The following is a 22,265-nucleotide window of genomic DNA, read 5'->3' on the forward strand; positions in this document are numbered from 1 at the left end:
AAGTTGTATATTTTAAGATATAATCAAATTCATTTTCACTGTCATACTTCATTTATTCATGATAAAGGGAACAAACTGTCAATCAGAAATTTAAATTACTTTTTAATTTATTGAAGCATCCATAAATGTTAAATCTTAGGTTTAGTCTTTTAGGTGTTCTTGTTATAGTTACATACTTGATGATAATTTTATTTTTTCTCCCTCTCCAACTAACTAGCCCAAGTTTACATTGACAGGAGAAAAAGAAAAATAAGGGATGTGAATAAAGTAGAAAAAGGATATGAAGTACCTAAAAAAGAAGCATTTGGCTAAAAGATAAAATAATGAGATATGAAATCTAAAGGTCCTTTATGGTCAAATTTTTGTGTGTCCATAAGGGGGAACCCCTTTACGGCAGTCCCGAGCAGCAGTAGTCATGAGAATCTCAGCTGTGGTATACAGTTGGTGAGATAATGTAAAAGCATCTTGTAATATTTGCCCCTGATGCTTTATTCTTAGACACCAGGAAACAGTACACAAGACTGGAACTCTGTTCTCTGTCTCTCTTTCTCATAAGCTCCCTCTTTGCCTGACCCTTTAGTAGCCGTCTCCCTTTGGCTCATTCTCAGCTTTGGCTTCCCTTGTCTTCAGATTCTTTCCTGGAGCGCTTTAGTGCTTCCTGGGAGAAGCAGTAGCTCTGAAAAAAAAAACAAAAAACTTCTGATAATGATAAATGAAAGGAGAAGCTCAAAACAGTGGATCATTTAGCAGAGTGAAAGCCACTGTCAGTTTTTCACGTTGACTTTAAATGACAGAATAGTCACAGCTGTCAGCTGTTGAGCACTTGCGTGGTTCTGGCGGTGTACTCAGTGCTTTACATGCCTTTTCTCATTTATTCCTCACATTAACCTTGTTGAGGGTATTACTGCCACTGTACCAGTGAGGCAGAGAAGTTCTGTAACTTCCTTATACTGCTAAAAAAGTGTGGAGCCCGGGTTAAACTCAACTCTCCAAACCCCACACTCTTAACAACTGTTGTTCAGTAGCAGCAGTTATTTAATGACTTAGACTTTACCTCTTTGACTTTTAACTTCATTAAAAATCTTTCTGAAATGAATTATTTTACATTCCTGGCCCAGTTGTACACTTTATACTTATTTACTGTTGACTGAGAGCTTAATGTGTGCCTAGAATTGGACATAGAAAGATGAGTCACTTGTGGGTGGGTTATGCCAGACAGATTGGGGTAAAAGCATTGTAGGCAGGAGGGTGAGGAAAGGAAGTACTCAGAACATCAGGGAAGTGGTTGCTGTGGTTGAGCAGCAGACATGTGAGGGACTGGAGGAGATCCTGCACTGCCCAGGGTTTCAACCATGTCAAATACTCTCTATGGCACAGATCCTCCTCTGTATGGTTTCACTTTATCAAAGTAAAAGCATCATTGAGCATTGAGTAGGATACACATGGATGGTCCAGCTTAACACTGTAAGAAGGATCTATATGTGGGACATCAGCCAAGCTTCTGGAAATACTTAACAAAGACAGTCAGTATCAACTGTCAGTTGGCTAGGATGGATGTCCTGAAAAATCTGTCAATAAACAATAATAAATTTCCAAAAAATTAGTCATTTATATAGTTTATCCTTAAAAGAGGAAGAATGAAGCTTTCTGTGGTATGAATGATGCATGTGTGAAACCAAGGTTTCTAGCTCAATCCCTATATATGTCGTTTAGTTCACTGAAAGTTTGTCCTGTAATTTCTGTCAGCTTTCCTAGTTGCTTCTGGTCACTAATCATACCCTGGAAAAATTATGGGTTAACTTAATGGAATTCTGCACTGTTACTTGAAAAAGAGTACAAAATTCTGGTAATAAGTCATAGGTGTAGGGGAAAGAATTTTGGCTCTGAAGTCATTTTTCTATAGCAGTATCCAGCTGTTTTCAATACAAGTGTGGAAAGATCACTTCACTTTCTCTTTCCCCAAAACAGGTATAATGTATATATAGCTCATAAGACTCATAATAGATGCTCAGTAAATGCCAGTACTTTTCCTCTTTTTTCTTCACAAAATACCATACATTAAATTAGTTTACCTTTTTCAACTAACTTGACTATTTCTCCATGTAGTCTGGAGGCCTTGATTTGCCTATCACTGATCTTACAAATACTGGATGTCATTACATTTTCCTTTTATTTGTGCATTAATGTTCCAGTTACCTTTTCCCTCTAAATGCCCTCAAAATAACTCAGCTGAGAAGTCTTTTCTTTCATATCTGGATCTATTTTATCATCTAATCCCTACATTTCTTGTATTTGCAGAACAGTAAGTATTCCTCTAGCAGGGCATCTAAGAGGAGATGCCAAGGAGGTAGACACACAAAATCTGAAGCTCAGAAAAAAATATATGGATTTGGAGAAATGGATTTAGAGGTTATTGGCATATAGATTGTAGTCTTAAGTATAGATACAATATTCAGACAATCTAAAAAGAGAAAAGAGGAATTCTGGAAACAGTAGCATTTAAGATGTGAAGGAAGGAGCCTGGGAAGATCTTCCAGAAAGGTAGGAGAATCACGAGAGAACATGGCATAAAAACAGCAAAGCTTTTCAAGAAAGAGGGTGTGATCAGCAATTAAATATTGAGAGGAGTTATGTGAGATAGTAACCAAAATGTATCCCTTATGTTCAACAAATTGAAAGTCACTGTTTACCTTAAACAATTTTAGTAGAATGGGGCCAAAAACTGGACTGTAGTGGATTATGCAGCAATATGAAGAGAGGAGGAAATTACAGATGTGGACTACTTGCTAGCCTGTTTATGGAGCAAAGGAGAGGGGAATTGGTAGCTTCAGAGGATGCAGATTAGAGACTGATGTTGCTTGGTTTAGTGGGTTTTTAAAAGAAGTTTAAGTATGTTCAGGGCTTCCTGTTGGCTCAAACAGTAAAGTAATTGCCTGCAATGTAGGAGACCGGGGTTCAATCCCTGGGTCAGGAAGATCCCCTGGAGACAGGAATGGCTACCCACTCCAGTATTCTTGCCTGGAGAATTCCATGGCCAGAAGAGCCTGGCAGGCTACAGTTAATAGGGTCGCAAAGAGTCAGACAAAACTGAGCGGCTAACACTTTTACGAGTGTGTTTATATATAGGGGGAAAATGTCTGTGGAAACCAAAAATTATAATGACTATTAGTAACATAATGAGAAAAACTATTGGAATTTTCCCCACTTTTTAATGAAACTGACTTGAGAGTGTTTATGAATTTGCCTTAAATCATCTGGTTGTTTTTATGTTACTATTAATTTTTCCTGATTACAAGAGTAATACATGATTGTTATTAAAAATTCAAACTTTGCAGAAGTATATAAAGTAGAAGATAAAAGCCTTCTGTAATCTCAGCAGTAACTGTTACTAGCAATTGTATATATGCTATACAAGTTTTTTACCTATATGTGAGCATGTTGTTGTTCCTGTAGGCTTTTTCACTTAACAGTGTAGTTAATTGATAATTCAGTGATAGGACTAAAGGTAAAAATAAACAAAGACTATGGAGATTTTTCCACCTTTGATTTTAATATATGGTTAATGAACCTTCATATTCAGGAATTTGATTTACAAACCTCTATTCTTTATATTTCCTCTTTAGAGTGGATGTAACTGAAATTCAGATAGCTTTAGTGATCGTCTTTGTGTTGTCTACATTTGGAGGAGCAACAATGTGGGACTATATGGTAAATCTAAGTGTTTAAATTTATATTTAAGTACTTTTTAAACATTTGGGGAAAATATTGTATTGTTAATTTTCTTCAGATATCCTTAGAGCTATATTTAGTATTCATTCCATTTCTTTACCTTTTTTCTTCATTTTATAATTTTACTATTCTATATCCCTTATTACAGCATGAATATACTACCCTATTCATGAATATACTACCACATAAAAGAAAACTACTCCATTTCCCAAATACACAATTAGACTCGCTAGTTGAACTAACTGTTCAGGCCAAAATTTATTTCATAAAATAGATTTATAAAAAGTAAATTCAGGGGGGGACTCTTTACCCCCCTCTCAGTGTCTATGCTGAGAGCTTTGTACTTTCCTCCTCTTTAATAAATTCTATTTGCTTTCGAAAAAAAAAAAAAAAGTAAATTCAGTCAAACACTTTATGTTTGAAACTTGCCTCTCAATATTAGGAAAGTTGCTAATTTGTATTTTTTATAATTTACTATGAGTGAAATTTCTCATGTTGAATGTTTTTTATTTTCTGCTTGGTTGGAGACCTTAGTATTTTGATAAAAATTGACTCTCAAGGAGGCCACTGTTACAAATTCATGCTTTCCACAGGAAGGAAATTTATGAAGAAACAAATTATTTTCTCTCTACAACCTAAGTTTACACTATCGGCTAACTCAAAACTTCATGCCCATAGAGTGAAGAATAATAATAAGGATAATATCAGTTGTCAACAACTAATGCTTATTCAACACTTACTACGTTCTTAAATATTTTACCGTTACTCTTTTCATCTGACCCCCAGAACAACTCTATGAAGTAGATACTGTCATTATTCTGATTTATTAATAAGTCTTAGAATGGTTAAGTAATTTCTACAAGGACACATAGCTGGTAAGTACTGGAGCTAGAAATTAAACAGACTGATTCCAGACTCTTGTTTTTGATCACAAAGCAATATACCCCTGGTAATACAAACAGTAAGAAATACAAAGCTAAACATACTCTTGCCGTAGGATCTAGCGACTATGCTCTTTAGTATTTACCCAAATACATTAAAAATTATGTCTATGCAGGGAATTCCCTGGTGGTCCAGTGGTTAGGATTCAGTACTTTCACTGCTGTGGGCCGGGGCTCAATCCCTGGGCAGGGAACTAAGATCCCACAAGCCACATGGCATAGCCATAAAAAAATTATGTCTATACAAAAACCTGATTATGGATATTTATTGCAGCTTTATTCATAATTACCAGAACTTGGAAGCAAGTCTTTCACTGGTTAAATGGATTAACTATGGTACATCTAGGCTATGGAATATTATTCAGTGTTAAAAAGAAAGAGCTATCAAACCATGAAGAGACATGGAGGAAACCTAAATGCATATTATTTAGTGAAAGAATCTAGTTTGAAAAGGCTCCATGTTATATGATCCCAATTATATGATATTTTAGAAAAGGCAAAATGATGGAAACACTGAAAAAATCTGCTGTTGCCAGAGGTTATGGGGTTAAGGAAGGATGAATGATAAAAGGATTTTAAGGGACGTGAACCCCATTCTGTGTGATACTATAATGGTGGATACCTGTCTACCTGTCATTATACATTTGTCTTTTATACATTATTCATTATCACAGAATGTACAACATCAAGAGCAAACCATAATATAAACTAGGGTGATTATAGGTGATAATGATGTCGGTGTCAGTTCATGGATTGTAACATGGATTGTATCGCTCTGGTAGATAATATTGATAGTAGGGAAGCATGTGTGAGGGCAGGGAGTATATGGGAACTCTGTGTACTTTCCGTACAGTTGCTTTGAACCTAAAATTGCTTTAAAAATTGTATCTATTTTTAACAACTGTAAGAAATTTCTCTGTGGCGTTTAGTTTCAGAATTGTCAATTGTAATTCATATTACTAGGCTCAGAAATAGACTTTGAGCATATTTTTAAGTAGTGGAACATGCTCTGTGATATTCATATTCCTTCTTATCATGTAAGAATAAATAATAGACTCAAGGATGTGCTACATAGGCCTCTAAAATACGTAGATGTGTTTTTCATGGTAGCTGCTCTGCCAATACCCATTAGAAGGTAAATGTGGACTTAGAGGCAGTTAGGCAACTCGGGTCATTGTCAGATGTGGTTGTTTTAGTTTGGAATTCTGATTTAGTTATACTGTGGAAGAATTTAATCTTAAAATCATTTCATTCAATATTTTGGCAATACCATACATAGAAAGCATACCTATTTATTCTCATCAATAAGAATACTTGTTTTAGATATAGATTTTCTAAATTGAATTGTTAATCTGTAGTTTTCACAAATTTTCGTACAGTATTTCAAAGTATATTTTCAAAACACAATAGCCTATAGCTTTTGGCAATTCATTGTTACTGTTTTTTAAATCCTTTGCTGCCTTTGGAAGTTTTCTTGAACAGCAATTGACCAACAGGTAAATATATATTGCTAAAGAGATTTAATCCTGGATGTTAACTACACAAAATTTTTGCATGCACACACATTGTGATATTTGTCACATTCGTGATACAGATCACAGATCACGGTGTCTGACTCCTAAGATGTTGCCTTTTAGAGGTACTAGAGTCAAGTGAACTATCCTTTCTCATGTTTCCTTTAAGTCAGATGAAGGCTTGTGAAATGAAATACTTCATCACAGTTATTTAAGAAGACTTAGCTAAATTTGATTGGAGAAGGAAATGGCAACCCACTCCAGTGTTCTTGCCTGGAGAATCCCAGGTACGGCGGAGCCTGGTGGGCTGCCGTCTATGGGGTAGCACAGAGTTAGACACGACTGAAGCGACTTAGCAGTAGCAGCAGCAGCAGCAGCTAAATTTGGTGCATTCATTTAAGAGATAAAACCATTAGAAGAAAAATTAACACTTCAGGTTACATTCCAGAAGTTAAGGTTTGATTATAAGAAAATGGGTAGCTTATTATATAGGGCCCTATCATAATGTTTCTTTACTGTTTAACAGGAAAATAAATTTTGTTTTCTTAATGAAGTGTTTCTTTCCTCTACCCTAAAGATACCCATCCTAGAAATAAAATTGAAGATCTTACCAGTTCTCGGAGTAGTAGGTGGAGCAATATTTTCCTGTTCAAATTATTTCCATGTTATCCTCCATGGTGGTGTTGGCAAGAATGGATCCACTATAGCAGTAAGACATTAATTTAATCATCATTCAGTATTAATTTTATGATAAATTTTCTTAACACCCAGCTATAGAGATGCTAAAAATATGATGAATTTTAAAAATAGGGAAGGAAACTAAATATCTTAAAAGAATCCTTTTTAGGCACATAATGCAAAAAGGCATTTTTGAAACAGTTTAGACTGATTTTACAGCATTTTTCCTCTTTCTATACTGCCTTTCTTCGACTAGGCTTTGGTGACATCCCATGTAATCATCCGCTGTTTCATTATTGTATATAATTAAGAGCTGCCATTTGTTTTCTTCCTTGTTGTGCCTGGCCCAGATATAGGAGAGGAGGAGGAAGGAATGAGTTCCTGATTGAATGTCAGGAAAGCAGTCCAAAGTCATGGTTTCACATATGGGACAATTTATTACGCATGAAGTAAATTTTATTGAAATTTCATCACTGAAATATATTTTTAAAACTACCCTAATATTTTAAAAGGTAAAAACTTCAACCTCAGTTCTTGAGTGGGTACACCTTGTATTTGTTGTGTTATTTACATTTTGCTCATCTATACTTCTGTATTTATTCATATTTGTTTTTAAAAACTCCTTCAATACTTTTGCACAGAAAAGAGGCAGAAAGAATTCTGCTCAGTTTTTAAACAAATATAATATCTATGTTTTTTAAAAAACATGTCATCTTCAAAGTAGTTGAACATTATGAACTTATTCCAGTGATGCCATCTTCTATCAAAACATTGCTGAAATGCCTTTAAGCTATAGTTCATTCTCTTTAATTTGCTGTAGTTCAGAATTTCTGTCCTGTAAGGATGGGTTTGATTTTGAGAAAAATCAAAGTCACTTGAAGCCAGACCTAATAAATAAGAGTAAAAACCTGAAATATAGTATTTTTACTTAAAAAAAAAAAAACCTCATTCTTTTAAATTACATATACTGGTTCTTAAAACAATTTGAAAGGAATCCACATAATTCATATATTATCGATCTTTATGAATATTTTTACATACATAATTCAAAGGCAAAGTATAGAACTCAGATACATAAGTTCTGATATATTTGGAAAAATTAATTGGTTGTTTTTTGAGGTGTTTTTTCAGTTGACTTCAGAATTGTTTTAGAAATGTTAGAATACTCTGCATAAAGGGCTTAAGAGTACTTGTTGCTTGACCATGGATGATAAAATAAAGCACTAGCTGGAAAGTGAGTTCCACTAAAAATTATAAAACTTAGCGAGGATCAATGTCCATTTTAGAGAATATTTTACTAAGAAATAATTGATTAAATGTTTGAAGGGAGACAAGAAATCAAACACTATTTCTAAGAAGTGGTTGATTTCAAATTCTTAAACCAGTGATTTTTCAATGTTTTTTTAGCAGCAGATTTCCCTGAATAAAATTAACAGATAAAAGCACCCCATTTTAAGGGCTTGCCCTGGTGGCTCAGTGGTAAAGAATCTGCCTGCCAATGCAAGAGACACAGGTTCGATCCCTGGTCCAGGAAGATCCCATGTGCCTAGGTACAGCTAAGCCCGTGCACCACAACAGTTGACCCTGTGCTCTAGAGCATGGGAGCTACAACTACTGAAGCCCATGCACTAGAGCCCATGCTCTGCAACAGGAAAGCCACCACAATGAGAAGCCTGTACACCACAGCTAGAAAGTAGCCCCCACTCCCCGCAACTAGAGAAAAGCCCACACAGCAGCAAAAAACCCAGCACAGCCAAAATAAATAATTTTAAAGCAGCATTTTAATAGCATAAATATTTATAACATTACTGTATAGTGTTTTATTGACATGACTTTAAAATATTCATATTAATGTAAGTTCTAACTTATTACATATAAACTTAATAGACAAGAATAAGGCAGTTTTAATTGATACATTTAAATTGGTTATGTATTTAGTAAGCCTTAATATCAAATTTATTACAGTATTTTGCTCAGAATAAGCAATCCTGACAGAATCCCGATTCATATAGATAAAAATATAATGGGTTCAGTTGTACAGTGCTACATAAGAGGGCACTTGTGGTCTAAATGTAAAAGGCAGGGCAGGGTGGGATGTTGGTATAGAGAGAGACTAGAATTAAACTCCTCCTAATCAATGATTAAGATATTGTGTAAAAGTGGCAGGTTAAGCTTTATTTTAATATCTCACAAAAATATGTTAACTTGGCAACTGGACTGTTGATGGGCTTTAACATGGTAAAATTTAGTATAAGATTAAATCATGTCATTTTTTAGTGATTATTAGCTTAAAATGTATATTCATATAAAATTGAAATGAAAGATCTGTAGCACTGTATTACCTCTTTGTAACCCTTGGTAGGGTTCTATAGAAGTTTGAAAAGCACAGCTAAGGTCTATATACTCCTTTAGGCCATATACTATCATACTCTTCTCTAGGTCTCTAGTTCCTAACACAAAGTAGATGATCAAAAAATATTTGCATTGTAATAAATGCATTGTTAAAATGTGGTGCTGATTTTCTGCTTTATCCCTTAGGGTACCAGTGTCTTATCACCTGGACTCCACATAGGAATAATTATTATACTGGCAATAATGATTTATAAAAAGTCAGCAACTAATTTGTTTGAAAAGCATCCTTGTCTTTATACCCTAATGTTTGGATGTGTCTTTGCTAAAGTCGCACAGAAATTGGTGGTAAGAAATTAATTTATGATTCATGGTATAAATAATGTATTTGTTCCCTAAACACAAAGCTGGAAACTCTTTCATATAATGGGTATGTTTTTTGTGGTGTTCTCACAATAAATAGTTAGCTATTTGTGCTCCAAGTAATACTGTAAATGAATGTTTTATTCAGAGAGACAAGACTCCTTAGTGTAAGTTCTCTTAATTATTTGTTTTAACAATGATTATCAGTTATAACCTTCTGATATCAAGGAATTTAAATATTGGAAATTTTAACAAGCTACCTAGTCCTGAATTTGAGAGATTTTAGATTCAATATTCCCATATCAAATGTGAGATTAAATGGTCTCTTTGGTGGTGGTGGTGGTGGTTTAGTTGCTAAGTTGTGTCCAACTTTGTTGATACTGTGGACTGTAGCCTGCCAGGCTCCCCTCTGTCCATGAAATTTCCCAGGAAATTTGGCCACTGGAGTGGGTAGCCATTCCCTTCTCCAGGGGATCTTTCAGACCCAAGAATCAAACCCAGGTCTCCTGCATTGCAGGCAGATTCTTTACCAACTGAGCCATGAGGGAAGCCCAAATGACCTTTTTATCCTTATCTTAACAGTAAATTAAAGATCTAGTTATTTCTATCCTGAAAATAAAACATTTAAAATTTAATAGTGAAATTATTTTGTTTACTTTTTTATAGATAGCTCACATGACCAAAAGTGAACTGTATCTTCAAGACACTGTCTTTATTGGCCCAGGTCTGTTATTTTTAGACCAGTACTTTAATAATTTTGTAGACGAATATATTGTTCTATGGATAGCAATGGTAAGTACCTTTTTGCTAAGATTTTATATTTATTTTTAACAAATGTCAGATAATACTATGCTTAAGAGTCATTTCAGTGAGGTATTAGGTAGCCTTAACTTTCTAATCTATTAAGCTTTTCTGAACATTTAAAATTATTTCTTTAAAGTTCATTTTATAGTGTTTGAATATGGCCCACATATATATGGAGATATAGTTCCAAAAATGTAAATCCTTAAAAACAAAACTGTGTGCCTTAAAAAAAGATAGTACCAGAAAACAGTACAAGTGGCCTGAGGTGACCTCTAAAAATGGTATGCTATTCACTCAACCCAAAAAACCCCACAAAATCATGCAGATCAAGAGGTTCAAATCTTCGTGTTCACTTTAAGAACACTCGTCAAACTGCCCAGGCCATAAAGAGTATGTATATCCGAAAAGCCACCAATATCTGATGGATATCACTTTAAAGAAGCAACCTGTGCCATTCTGTTGTTAACAACGGTGGAGTTGGTAGGTGTGCACGGGCCAAACAGTGAGGCTGGATGCAGGGTCGGTGGCCCAAAAAGAGTGCTGAATTTTTACTGCACATGCTCAAAAATGCAGAGAGTAATAATGCTGAACTTAAGGGCTTAGATGTAGATTCTCTGGTCATTGAGCACATCCAGGTGAACAAAGTCCCCAAGATGCGGCACAGGACTTACAAGAGCTCATGGTTGGATCAATCCCTACATGAGCTCTCCCTGCCACACTGAGATAATCCTTACTGAAAAAGAACAGATTATTCCTAGACCAGAAGAGGAGGCTGCACAGGAGAAAAAGATATCCCAGAGGAAACTGAACTGAAGAAACAAAAACTTATGGCCTGGGAATAATTGCCGCAAAAAATAAATGCAAATAAAAGTAAAAAACAAAAAAACCAGTACCAAAATGTCAAAAATCACTTCACTCTCTGGCAAAGGCTTACAAACATGAATTAGTGTCTTATTTAATCCAGGTTATTAGAATTACTCTGAACTTATAGCAGATAACAGGTAAATTAAATGGAATTGGTGTTAGCAGAGGGCACTACTGCATCAAGAAATGTCAGCTAATACTGAGGAAACAGAACAGACAGTACAACCAAGTACAGGATTCCAGGACCATTTGTGCTAGAAGTAAGCAACCATATATATGTGTATAGCCCTTGAGGATAGTGCAAAATTTATATTAATAATGATGATTCTTATCAAGCAAATTCAATTCTCATAGCTTGCATCCTGCTTAAAAAGTGATGTAGATAATATATAATTTCTATTCAAAAATTATAAAATACAGAATTATGGTGCATAAGAAAGAAGCTTTAGCCATCAAAGGAAAAGAAGATCATTGTTTCTAACATTTTAATGACAAGTAAATAAAGGAGGCAATAAAATGAGACATTTAAAAAAATTTTACTGAGACATTTATGGCTAGGCTTCAATTAGTGCTATTTCTGGACAATTTTGAGTCATTTTTCCCTGCCTCCAGACTCACTAGACTTCACCAAATTGTTACTGATGTACAAAAATTAATATTAAAGTGAGCTAAAAGAAATATTGAACCTTTTGATAATTTGAATGATCTCACACTATTTACTAGAGATAGGTATTTTTTAAAACCTATCTGTTCTGTGCATGGACCAATGGGGTACATGTGATCATCCTTTATTCTAGGTTTTATAGTATTATACTTTTTTGGAGTAAATTAATAATATCTATTCAGAAGTCTTCCATTCTTCAAATGGTGGTGAGATATAAATCTTAATCCTTGAAAGGTTCTCAGGCAATATTCTAAAAAATGTTTGAAAGTCAGAATGATTTCTTTTAAATTACTATCCACTATAGATATTATTAGTGCTACAAAACAATCTAAATTTAAGAAATAGGGGGTGATTTTTCGAAGTGTCTGAAAAGTCAGTGTAGGGTTTCTTTTGGTGAACTTAAAAAGTATTACCAAATAGAATGAGTGTAATTAAAGTATCAGGTGTTAAAAATTCAAGCACCTAACTGTAATGAGTGAGTTGGCCTGGTTTTACATCAGTGGTGGAGATTATGGTAAGGGAGTTAAATTCAGTTTTTCTTTAAAACACTTTGTTAACCACAATTAACAAGCAAACAAAAAAACACCGTGTGGACCAAAACCAACATATTGTGCCCTTTGGCATCCTTAGAGAAAAGGTTCTTGCTTCAGAGAGAGAAAAGTCAGATGGAGTTTTTCAAGTAAATAAGATTTTCCTCTTATCAGTGAGAATTTTCTACCAACAGAGCCACAAGGCTCCTTTCTATGAAAGGAAGCATTTGCCCCCAGTCTCTAGGAAAGTTCTTAAATAGTGTGCCTTCCTCCTTAATTTTGTAAAGAACACAATTTTTGTATGCCTTCCCTCAACTGTGGTGTCTCTTCCAGGCCTTTACTTTCTTACAACTACTCTCACAGGAATAAGGAATAAGAAAAGTATATGATGGAGTGATTTCATTCTAATGACTGACAGCCCCTTCTAGTAGAAAATTGGTGGCTTTGTTGCACAGCAGAAAACTGAAAGAATCTGGAGTCAGAAGACTTGAGTTCTGTTTTCAGCTTTTGTAATTTAGTCTAGACCTTTTAACACTGTGAGCTCAGTTTCTGCATCTGTGAAATACCCTGCATATTCCAGAAGACTACAGTGAGGCCCATTTTACAAACTAAAAAATGTAGTATTTTTGATGAAGAATTTTTGGCTAAGGTTTGAGATTAGGGGATGGAGGACAGAAAAAAATAGCTGCTACTTTAGAAAAGATAGACCATAATCCATTTTATATTTTCTTTTTTGCTTCTAAAGGTCATTTCTTCACTTGATATGATGAGGTACTTTAGTGCTTTGTGCCTGCAAATTTCAAGACACCTTCATCTAAGTATCTTCAAGACTTCATGTCATCAAGCACCTGAACAGGTTCACAAGCATATTGACTAATATCCCAAGGAAAAGAGGAGAAGCAGTTAGGGGAACCTATGAGTGAAGGAAATCCCCGTTTGCAGGAGGCTAGTATATTATCAAATAAGGTTATATTTTAATATAAACATTAAGTCCTATAGATCCATTGTATCTTAGTTGCAAAGCCCTCATTATCAACATTTATCAAGGTATCAGAGTAATACAACCTATAAGTTAATTCTAAACAAAACCAAAGAAATTCCAATTTTCTAAGTATAAGAAAGTGAACCACTACAGTTCTAAAGAGCAGTCTGTTTGTCTCAGAAATCCTTATCAGATAGTTGGGATTTGCTCTGCCAAAGGATTACATAAAAATTCAGGACAAAGGATTTTAGCCATCTTGAGGGAGATGCTTACTTTGATTGCTAAAAATTGATAAATGAGTTCATAATATTGCATAAGTGCATAGACTTATAATGTAATTATTGAGTCAAATGTAAGCATCTTTACAGTGAGAGCCAATTATTCCTTGATATTCTAAGTTTCATTGTCACAAAAAAGTGGATATTAAACATTTCCATTTGTGAAAAATAAAAACAGTAGCTTAAGCACAATTGACATATAAGAAAATCAGTAATTTATGAAACCGTGACAAAAGTATCTTTCCTTTAGAATATCAGCTAAAGCTACTTCAAGTACACTTTCACTCATTTGAGATAAAATGGGGATAAAATAAGTATCTTTTATTCAGTCACTAAGTACATTATATATTGATTCTTACCTTTCCACTCTCAAAGTGTTTCTATTGCTCATTTTGAATAATAGAACTGTCATATGGTTCTTTGGTGACCCAGATCCTCATTTCTCATCTTACCTGTTTGTAATTTTTATCTAACAGCTCTGTAGACCATAAGCCATATGCTGAAAATATTGCTTTAAAAAAGAAATAATGAACATGTACTATATCTTAAGCAAGAAAAAGGCATATTGTAAAAAGAGTGAAAGTTGATATTCCTTAAAAAGGAAATATAGTTATGTTACTTAAGTACGAAAATACTCTGGAGTACTTATTTTGCTTCTAAAACAATTGGTAAATTCAGTAAGAATGGCTTAATTTGAATAGTACTTAAAATTTATATTCCAACATGTACTTTGGCTTAAAAGGGAAATCCTTTACAAAATGCAAAAATTTAGGAAGTAAACTGTCCCTAATGTCAGATATTTGTTAATGATGGAAGACTAATTTCTTCCAATATAATTGATCACAGAAGAGAATCAGTATGTATTTGTTTTTTAAAATTTGGAAAACCTAAAATAAAGGTGGATTATGAGGCAAATTAGAATTTAAAATGTGGAAAAACAAGACAAAATCACTCTTCTTCCTTTCTACTGGGCTTATTGTTTTGAATGACTCAGGGAAAGTATTTTCAGCAAAAAATAGTAAGTTTAACCCAAATATTCCAAACTTATTTTGCTGAAACAATATTTATTAAGTGTTCAATATGTTTTTCTCTGTTTAAAAAGTGCACAGTTAAAAATACCAGGTATAAGAATTAACTGTTTGGAAATGAATGTAAAAATTTCCATATATTTACTGAATATTCAAACTGGAAAACAAAACATTCTATGTGAAGTACTTAAACCATAAGTAATTAGGTATGTTAATGAAATGCTCTTAATCCTTACTAAGGGCATGTCATTTAATTAGACTGAGCCCAGTTAAATGGCATTTTGATGTCATTGTAGAAGTGACATTCACAAATCCATGCCTTAAAACAGTATTTATATATCTTGTTTGGTTTTTTTAAATGGGTTTTAGCAGTTTAATTTATTCCAGAAGGGAAACTTAAGTTGCTTTTAATAAGTGTTATAAGTCAATAGAATGTATTTTTTGAAATCTTATTTTCATTAGAATTGGCAGTGTAACTTCATGAATATGCATGAAAGGATGTACGTATAATAGATTTTGTGTTTTTTTCCTTAAATAAGAACATTAACCATCTATACTTGTGTTTTCTACCTTTTGGAAGTGATACAAAATACACTGAGGCCAAAACTTGCAATTAAATCATCTTTATTGCTAAAAGTTAAATGACAAATGTTAGAAAAATTCACTATTGCTATTATCACTAGTACTATTAAAGAGCTGAAGCACAGTGGTACATATAATTTAGGGATTGCTGCTCCTCACTTAAGTTCATATTTGGAGGTGAACAAAAAGAATGGTCTTGCACTTAAGCTAATGATTAATACAATGTAATATTTTAAACCAGAATCTTAAATCATTCTAACGACTTATTAGCTAATGTTATAATTGTGTATTTCTTAGGTTCAAGTTCTTCCTTCAAAGAGTCATCAGAATAACATGGATTGAAGAGACTTTCGGACACTTGCCATCTCTTGCTGCTGCTGTTACATGAAAGGAGATATTAAACACTGGTTTAATTTTTAGATAAGTGTTAATACATATTTCAGCAAATAAAATATTTCAATGCTTACATTAATACTTTCTTTTTCAGTCTGAGTAACAACTTACAGTTTCCATCATAATTTTTTTTTGCAACAAAGCCATTTCTTTTTTAAGTTCATTTTGTGCACCAGTAAGTAGGTTTTCATGATTCTTTTCCAAGTGCTCCATGTTCTAAAACACAAAAAGCTAGGTTAGTTACAAACCACCACTTTTCATCTCAGTTTCAAAACTTATGCAGTTAATTTTCAAAAGTAGGAACTTTTTAATATTCAACAATGCACACTATTTATCTCAAATAAAGATATTCTAATACATGAATACCAAAATATCCACTAAAGGAATAGAAAACATCATAAATCAAATATTATTAAAGGAGTTACAACAGTAGTGTACCTTCTCACTGGAAGAAACAAACAAAAAATAACAAAATTTTGTAAAAGGAATAGAAGCACAACTTGCTGTAGCTATGTAGTAGAAAATGGGGATTAATTCCAATTTAGTTGCCAAAAGAATAATATTGAAAAGGTAAGGGAAAAGGAGTTAAAAGTATTCTAGGGCAAGAGCATAAACAACAGCATGAAAGTGCAGAGTTCAGAGAAAGCAATTATGTGGAGGGGTGGAAGTAAAGGATGAATGTAGTAACTGAAGCATAAAAAAAGGATCATATTATTGGGGGGTGGGGGTAAATCTTGAATACCTAAGAATTCAGAATGAGAATCTACTGACAGTTTTTCAGGCGGGAAAAGATAATGTTTTTGGAAGATAGTATGGCAGACCCATGAAGGATGGGTTGGTAAACAGAAAAATAAGAGTTTTTATAGTATAAGCAAAGAATAACAAAGTTCTGAACTAGGGCAGTAGCAGTGGTGAAGAATAAGGGAAATGGAGGCATCAAATATAATACTAAAGTTCCTACACCAAGTGATAATGTCCAGTGATAGCATTTAGCACTTAAATATAATCAATTCAGAATGGAAAAATAGTTAAGAATTTAAAATGTGTAAGCAAAATGTTTTCCCCTTCAACTGAGAAAAAAATAATATTCTACTTCCATATAAACTATTTTCTAAGAATGTATTATGTTACCAAATACAACAAACCTTTATGAACTGCTCATATAATTGTCTAATTGTTTTCAGTCTCTGGCTCTGAACAATTCTAGACTGTTGGAAAACCTTTTGTTGCTGTCGAAACAGATTCTACAAATGTGAAAGAAAAAATTATGTAATAACTATTTGGGTAAAATTTAGGAAAAAATAATTCTATGTTAAACTTAAAAGGAATAGTTTTTGAATCAGTATTTTTAAGATTTTATCTTAACATTTACTATGAGTTTAGATAATGTGTTCACCACTTACATACAATAATATAATAATCCAGCTAGTCAGTGAATAGGAAATCTCAACTGCTCAAAACATGTCTTAATTCTTCATGCTTTATATGTCAACACAGATGATTCTTCCAGTATTTCTGATCTTTCAGTTTCTTGGCCTGTTTTCAACCAATGGTTTTTGCCCTTCACCCTACTTTATCTATTACTTACATTCTCATAACCTAGATTTTGTCATTACCAATAACTATAACCTCTACATAGTATTAATAATAGCAAACTTCATATTAACAAAGTATTAGGTAGGAAGCAAACACCCAACAGCTTTTATATATGTTATGTGCCTGTACTTGTGGTTTACCATTCAGCAGAACAAAACTCACAGCCAGCAATAGGTAATGGAACCTGGCTGAGTTCCATCGGTGTACTACAAGATCAGGCTCTCCACTTCTGCTTGACACTTGGTTATAATAGATTAATTATAAAGCTACAAGGCTATGCATAATACTAACAGCAAGTTTTTCTTCTTGTTCCTCAGCTTTCTGCATATCCATATCCCACTGCTGGAACAAAGTCAGAAACTGCTCAGAATATTCTTGGTTAAGCTTCTGCCTGTAAAACATAGTATTATTATATTTCATATCAACGTGGAGCAACTATCAAAACAAAATTGATTTGACGTAATTATGCTATAATAAAAGAGAAAGTATCAAATTTCCAGATGTAAAATCAAGAAGTAAAAGTATGACTTACGCTGATTCCAGAAATATTTATTTTCCTAACCAACTAACAGAAAAACCCTCAAAACCTTCTCATGTGCTTTAGCTCTTGAAAACTAGTGGAGTTTTATTATATATATACATTTTCCAGAAAAGTCCATTTTATCTCCAAGCAATTTACTTTTTCATTTTCTCCTACTGAATATAGGTTATATGATAGATGCACTGAAGTTACTATAGAAGATTTTCAAATAGAAATATTTCACTTAATTTTTCCCCATTTTGATACAATGATTTTGTACAAAAGAACAGTTAATTCACCTAAAATATACAAATTATTTATAATATATAAGGTTGATCATTTTATACATTGTTAGTTAACTGTTATAAGACCAATGGTTTATATGACACTGACTTTTTATTCAGCTAGCGTATTTTTAAAATGAAAATAAATTATTTTATTGTTTGAAAAAAGCCTCAGTCATTATTTAAAAGGGGAAAGAGGTCATCTTTATTGATTTCTAGGAAATTATCTCAAGTCTGTGAAGGAATAAAGTTATAGGACTAAAAGAAAAGACTTAGAGGAAAATCAAGTCAAATATAATTTTTACTAGAGATGCCAGTAAATGAAGACGATAATACTTCTCATGATTTGCACCCATGAGTAGTAAGGAATGATACAAATGTTGTGGCAGTGAAAAAAACCAACAACCTTACCTTTGCTCTTGTTGGGTTTTCCAAACATTTTCAAGTTTCTGGTTACTAGTTTTGAGAGAAGCCTTGGTATACATTTCTAGTCTCTTTCTCTTGGCAAGAAGAGACTTGTTAATATCAGCTATAATGAAAATAGATATTCATTAAATTTAATGTGGAAGTAAGTTATTTATTCCCACATATTCAAATAAATATGGATAAAACTGGTTCAAGAATTTTGAAGATATTTTAAAAATACACATACTGTCAAAAAGCATGATTAGTTGCTTGCTTTTTTTTCTGAGAAAAAGTTATTGCTATCTCAATTCTTATTTTCTTAACTAGCGATAATTTTAATTTAGAGATGAATAAAAAGTTAATAACTGAAAAAAAAGGTCTCAAAGACAGACTTTAATTTTCTCATAAGACACAAAGACTAAATTTAGAACTCATATAAAACAAAACTTTTTTAAAAGCCTAAAAAGAATAAAAACAGTTAAAATGTTTTTAAAAAACATAGTGACACTATTAAACATAATTTTTACTAACAGAGACAAAGCATAGGAAAATCTTAAGTAAGTATCTAAATTCATTCAGGAACTCTTTTAAATACATCCGTGGAGCTTTTTACAGGCCATTTTTTTTACCAATAAGTACTGCATTTCATAAAATTTTTAATACTTCTAATAATTCTTTGCTAGGCACATGCATATGGATTTACTGTCAATAGTCATTTTTGGCAACCATGATGAGGTTACCTATGCTATTGGATATTTGGTATTTCCAAGTGAAAGTGAAAGTCACTAAGTCGTGTCTGACTCTTTGCGACCCTGTGGACTATACAGTCCATGGAATCATGGAATTCTCTAAGCCAGAATGCTGGAGTGGGTAGCCTTTCCCTTCTTCAGCGGATCTTCCCAACCTAAGGATCGAACCTAGGTCTCCTGCATGACAGGTGAATTCTTTACCAGCTGAGCCACAAGGGATTTCCAATATCCATCTCCAATGATACATTTATAAGGTCAAGTATTTTGCTACTACCAAATAGGGCAAAGCTTTCAAAAAATATTTGATTATATGAATAATCTATAGAGAAGAGCCAAATATTTACTCTTTTTTCAGAATACTATCCCCAACACAGTTCATGTAACTAATATTTGACATACAATTTAATGATCTTTTTATCTGATTATACATCTCTTTGGAGAAGGAAATGGCAAACCACTCCAGTATCCTTGCCTAGAAAATCCCATGGACAGAGGAGCCTGGCAGGCTGCAGTCGATGGGGTCATAAAGAGTTGAGTGTGACTGAGTGACTAACACTTTCAGATTTTCATACATCTCTTACTAGCAACACTATCTTTAATTCTCAATTACATAGTTTGATAATGTAAAAATAACAGTTATTTTAAAGGTTTCAGTTTACACTGCATTTAGTAAAGAACACAAGAATGTCACAGAAAATAAAGAGAGAAAATGAAAAACTGACACATATACAGATATGCGTGTGTTTGCATCACTTAGTCCATGAAAGTCATACAAAGAGGGATATTCTTCCCATCCATTTTTGTTCTAAAATTGCATAATCTATTAAACCCACACATGTATAAAGTAACAGGACCATTCTTAACCCACCATTGTTGGTACCATTCTCTTTTCACATCAACAACTGGAAAAGGTTAATAAGGAAATCTATGAAGCTGAATCACATATATCTGCAAAATCTTACATATAAGAACAAAGTATTAAAAAACAGTCTTATAGTCCACTGGTTATTATTTACTATTATACAAGTTATATGGTTTAAAACAATGTTGAACACAAATATCTCCTAAAACATACCTCCAAATCTTTCCAGCATATTCTGTACTTCACCCCTATGAAAAAATTACGTCAGAAAAGTTTTAAGGATCCATAAAATCTTTATTTTGGAAGGACTATCACATACCCAGTATTTTACATGCAATATTCACTGGACAACCAAACAGATGTTTCTTAAAGTCTAACAGGTGAAAACTGTTTGACCATATTACCCCATGTCTTCAACTACTGCAGAATTCCTTTTCCTCCCACGTTTCTCAAGTATCAAGGTCTTCTCTGCATGACAATAAAAAAAAAAAATTTGAAATTGTGTTATTTTGGTAATTTTTAAATGGTATCATACCTTAATTTTGAGTTTTGTTTTTTTTTTTAAGCTTTCTACCAAGACAAGTTTTTAAAGCAGATTTATAAACGCACTCCTTTCTCTGCAGGTTTGTTGTGTCGTTGTTTAGTCGCTAAGTCACGTCTGACTCTTTTGCGATCCCATGGACTGCAGCCCACCAGGCTCCTCTGCTCATGGGATTTCCCAAGCAAGAATTATGGAGTGGGTTGCCATTTCCTTCTTCAGGGGATCTTCTCCTGACCCAGGGATCAAGCCCTAGTCTCCTACATTGGCAGGCAGATTCTTCACCACTGAGCCACCAGGGGAAGCTGCCTCTATGTAGGTTAGATGGAATTAAATCAGGATCCAAGACCATTTCATACGAACAATTTTGCAAGTCTTCCTGTGTTAATGTCATAATAATCTCTGGACTGTTTATCAGACATCAGGTGAAAGATGCTGTAGAAGCTTCACTAGCCCCAAAACAGAAACATGAAATACATGAAAATGCAGGACGTGGTCAGTAAACGTTAGGTTTACTGTACCTTCAATGGCATCCTCCTCTGAACCACTCAGATCTTTTTTGTCTTCTTGCTCAAATTCATAGATTCTTACAGCCTGATCCCCCATGGATGGTTTCGCCGACTTCCCGGAATGTTTTCTTCCAGAGGGTACCATTTTTCAATGTTTTCTGATTAAAAAAAAAAAAACACGAAAAAACCCTTCTGAATCCAAAGACACTATTTAAATAGACTGGCAAATTTCAAAATGAGAGATATCAAATAAAGATAATTTTAATTGAATTCCACTTGAGGAGTCTCTTCATTTACTTTGTTGGACCAAAAATTAACAAGATAATGACAGCGCCGCCCCTGATTCCTGGGGTGCCTTAATGGAGAGTTCTCCTCTGAGGACGGGGAGGGCGGCGGAATTCTAGCTCCGCTTTTGCCAGCTTCTGGCTAAATAAACTGAGGCAAATCTAGATTTTGCATTTCAGTCACAGGGTGAAATCAACGACTGACAGGATCAATCACGACCCCACCTCAAAGAAACTGTCAGCAACAGAATTACAAAATAAAACCCGCAGAAAAAGACATTCAGTAAGAATTCCACGACCCAGGCCTCGAGGACCAGTGAAGGGGAGCCCTGAGTTAATCTAAATGGTTTCTGTGGATTGGCCGGTGGCGGGGGTTGGGGGTGGGGGGTGGGGGGCGGTGGTCCGGAGACTACAGCCCACCCTCTTCGTCTGCGGTCAACTTGTCCACCCGCCATGTTCAACCCAAGTTGCCCAGCCTGGGCCTTCCCGCCTGCTCCCCGCCACTCACAGCTCTACCCACTAAGATCTTTATGGCCTTCAAATTCCTGTCAGAGGCTCCCTCCCGGGAGAGCTAGCAGGGAAAATTTACCTGGTCAAGAGTAGCCCCTGGCTCAGACTTCCACGCAGGACAAACGCTTCCCTCCTCACGCCCGAAAAACACCCCACTGGCCGAGGACCGCAATTAATGTCTCTGGACAGGCGTACCCTCCACTCCCGCTGCCCGGTGCCCAAATACCTTACCTCAAGTGTCCACTTCGCAGCACGACACTCCTCTGAGGAAACTCCGAATTCCCGCGGGAGAAAAGCCAGCGTTGCCTT

General features: G+C 34.3%; 2 protein-coding genes across 5 annotated transcripts in view; one reads left to right on the forward strand and one right to left on the reverse strand.

Annotated features, from left to right (window-relative positions):
* The window catches only part of CHPT1 (choline phosphotransferase 1), a 29,267-nt gene extending 13,489 nt beyond the window's left edge, over positions 1–15,778 (forward strand). The window contains exons 4-9 of one of the 3 annotated variants that reach the window (XR_014083450.1): positions 3,624–3,708; positions 6,762–6,893; positions 9,401–9,559; positions 10,241–10,366; positions 13,182–13,385; positions 15,604–15,778. Coding sequence is in view for 1 of the 3 variants with exons in the window: in XM_081595541.1 (XP_081451667.1) it covers positions 3,624–3,708; positions 6,762–6,893; positions 9,401–9,559; positions 10,241–10,366; positions 13,182–13,292; positions 15,604–15,648 (658 nt within the window). In the remaining 2 variants the exon portion in view is untranslated. The remainder of the gene's footprint in view (positions 1–3,623; positions 3,709–6,761; positions 6,894–9,400; positions 9,560–10,240; positions 10,367–13,181; positions 13,386–15,603) is intronic. The other 2 variants (XR_014083449.1, XM_081595541.1) reach the window with 2 other exon arrangements.
* SYCP3 (synaptonemal complex protein 3) lies at positions 15,332–22,221 on the reverse strand. 2 transcript variants are annotated; one of them, XM_081595542.1, is made up of 9 exons: positions 22,188–22,221; positions 21,175–21,320; positions 20,520–20,583; positions 20,329–20,363; positions 18,511–18,628; positions 17,587–17,686; positions 16,845–16,943; positions 15,811–15,915; positions 15,332–15,683 (listed from the first exon to the last, which is right to left on the reverse strand). In XM_081595542.1, exons 2-9 carry the CDS (start codon positions 21,305–21,307, stop codon positions 15,630–15,632), a joined length of 708 nt encoding a protein of 235 aa, XP_081451668.1. In that variant the 5' UTR covers positions 21,308–21,320; positions 22,188–22,221; the 3' UTR covers positions 15,332–15,629. The 2 variants fall into 2 exon arrangements, with proteins under 2 accessions (XP_081451668.1, XP_081451669.1); XM_081595543.1 differs by having other exon boundaries at positions 22,036–22,221.
* Between the last annotated feature and the right edge of the window lie 44 nt (positions 22,222–22,265).

This window comes from Giraffa tippelskirchi, chromosome 4 (assembly GCF_054371585.1).
Source record: "Giraffa tippelskirchi isolate mGirTip1 chromosome 4, T2T-mGirTip1v1.2.pri, whole genome shotgun sequence".
Classification (NCBI taxonomy): Eukaryota; Metazoa; Chordata; class Mammalia; order Artiodactyla; family Giraffidae; genus Giraffa; species Giraffa tippelskirchi.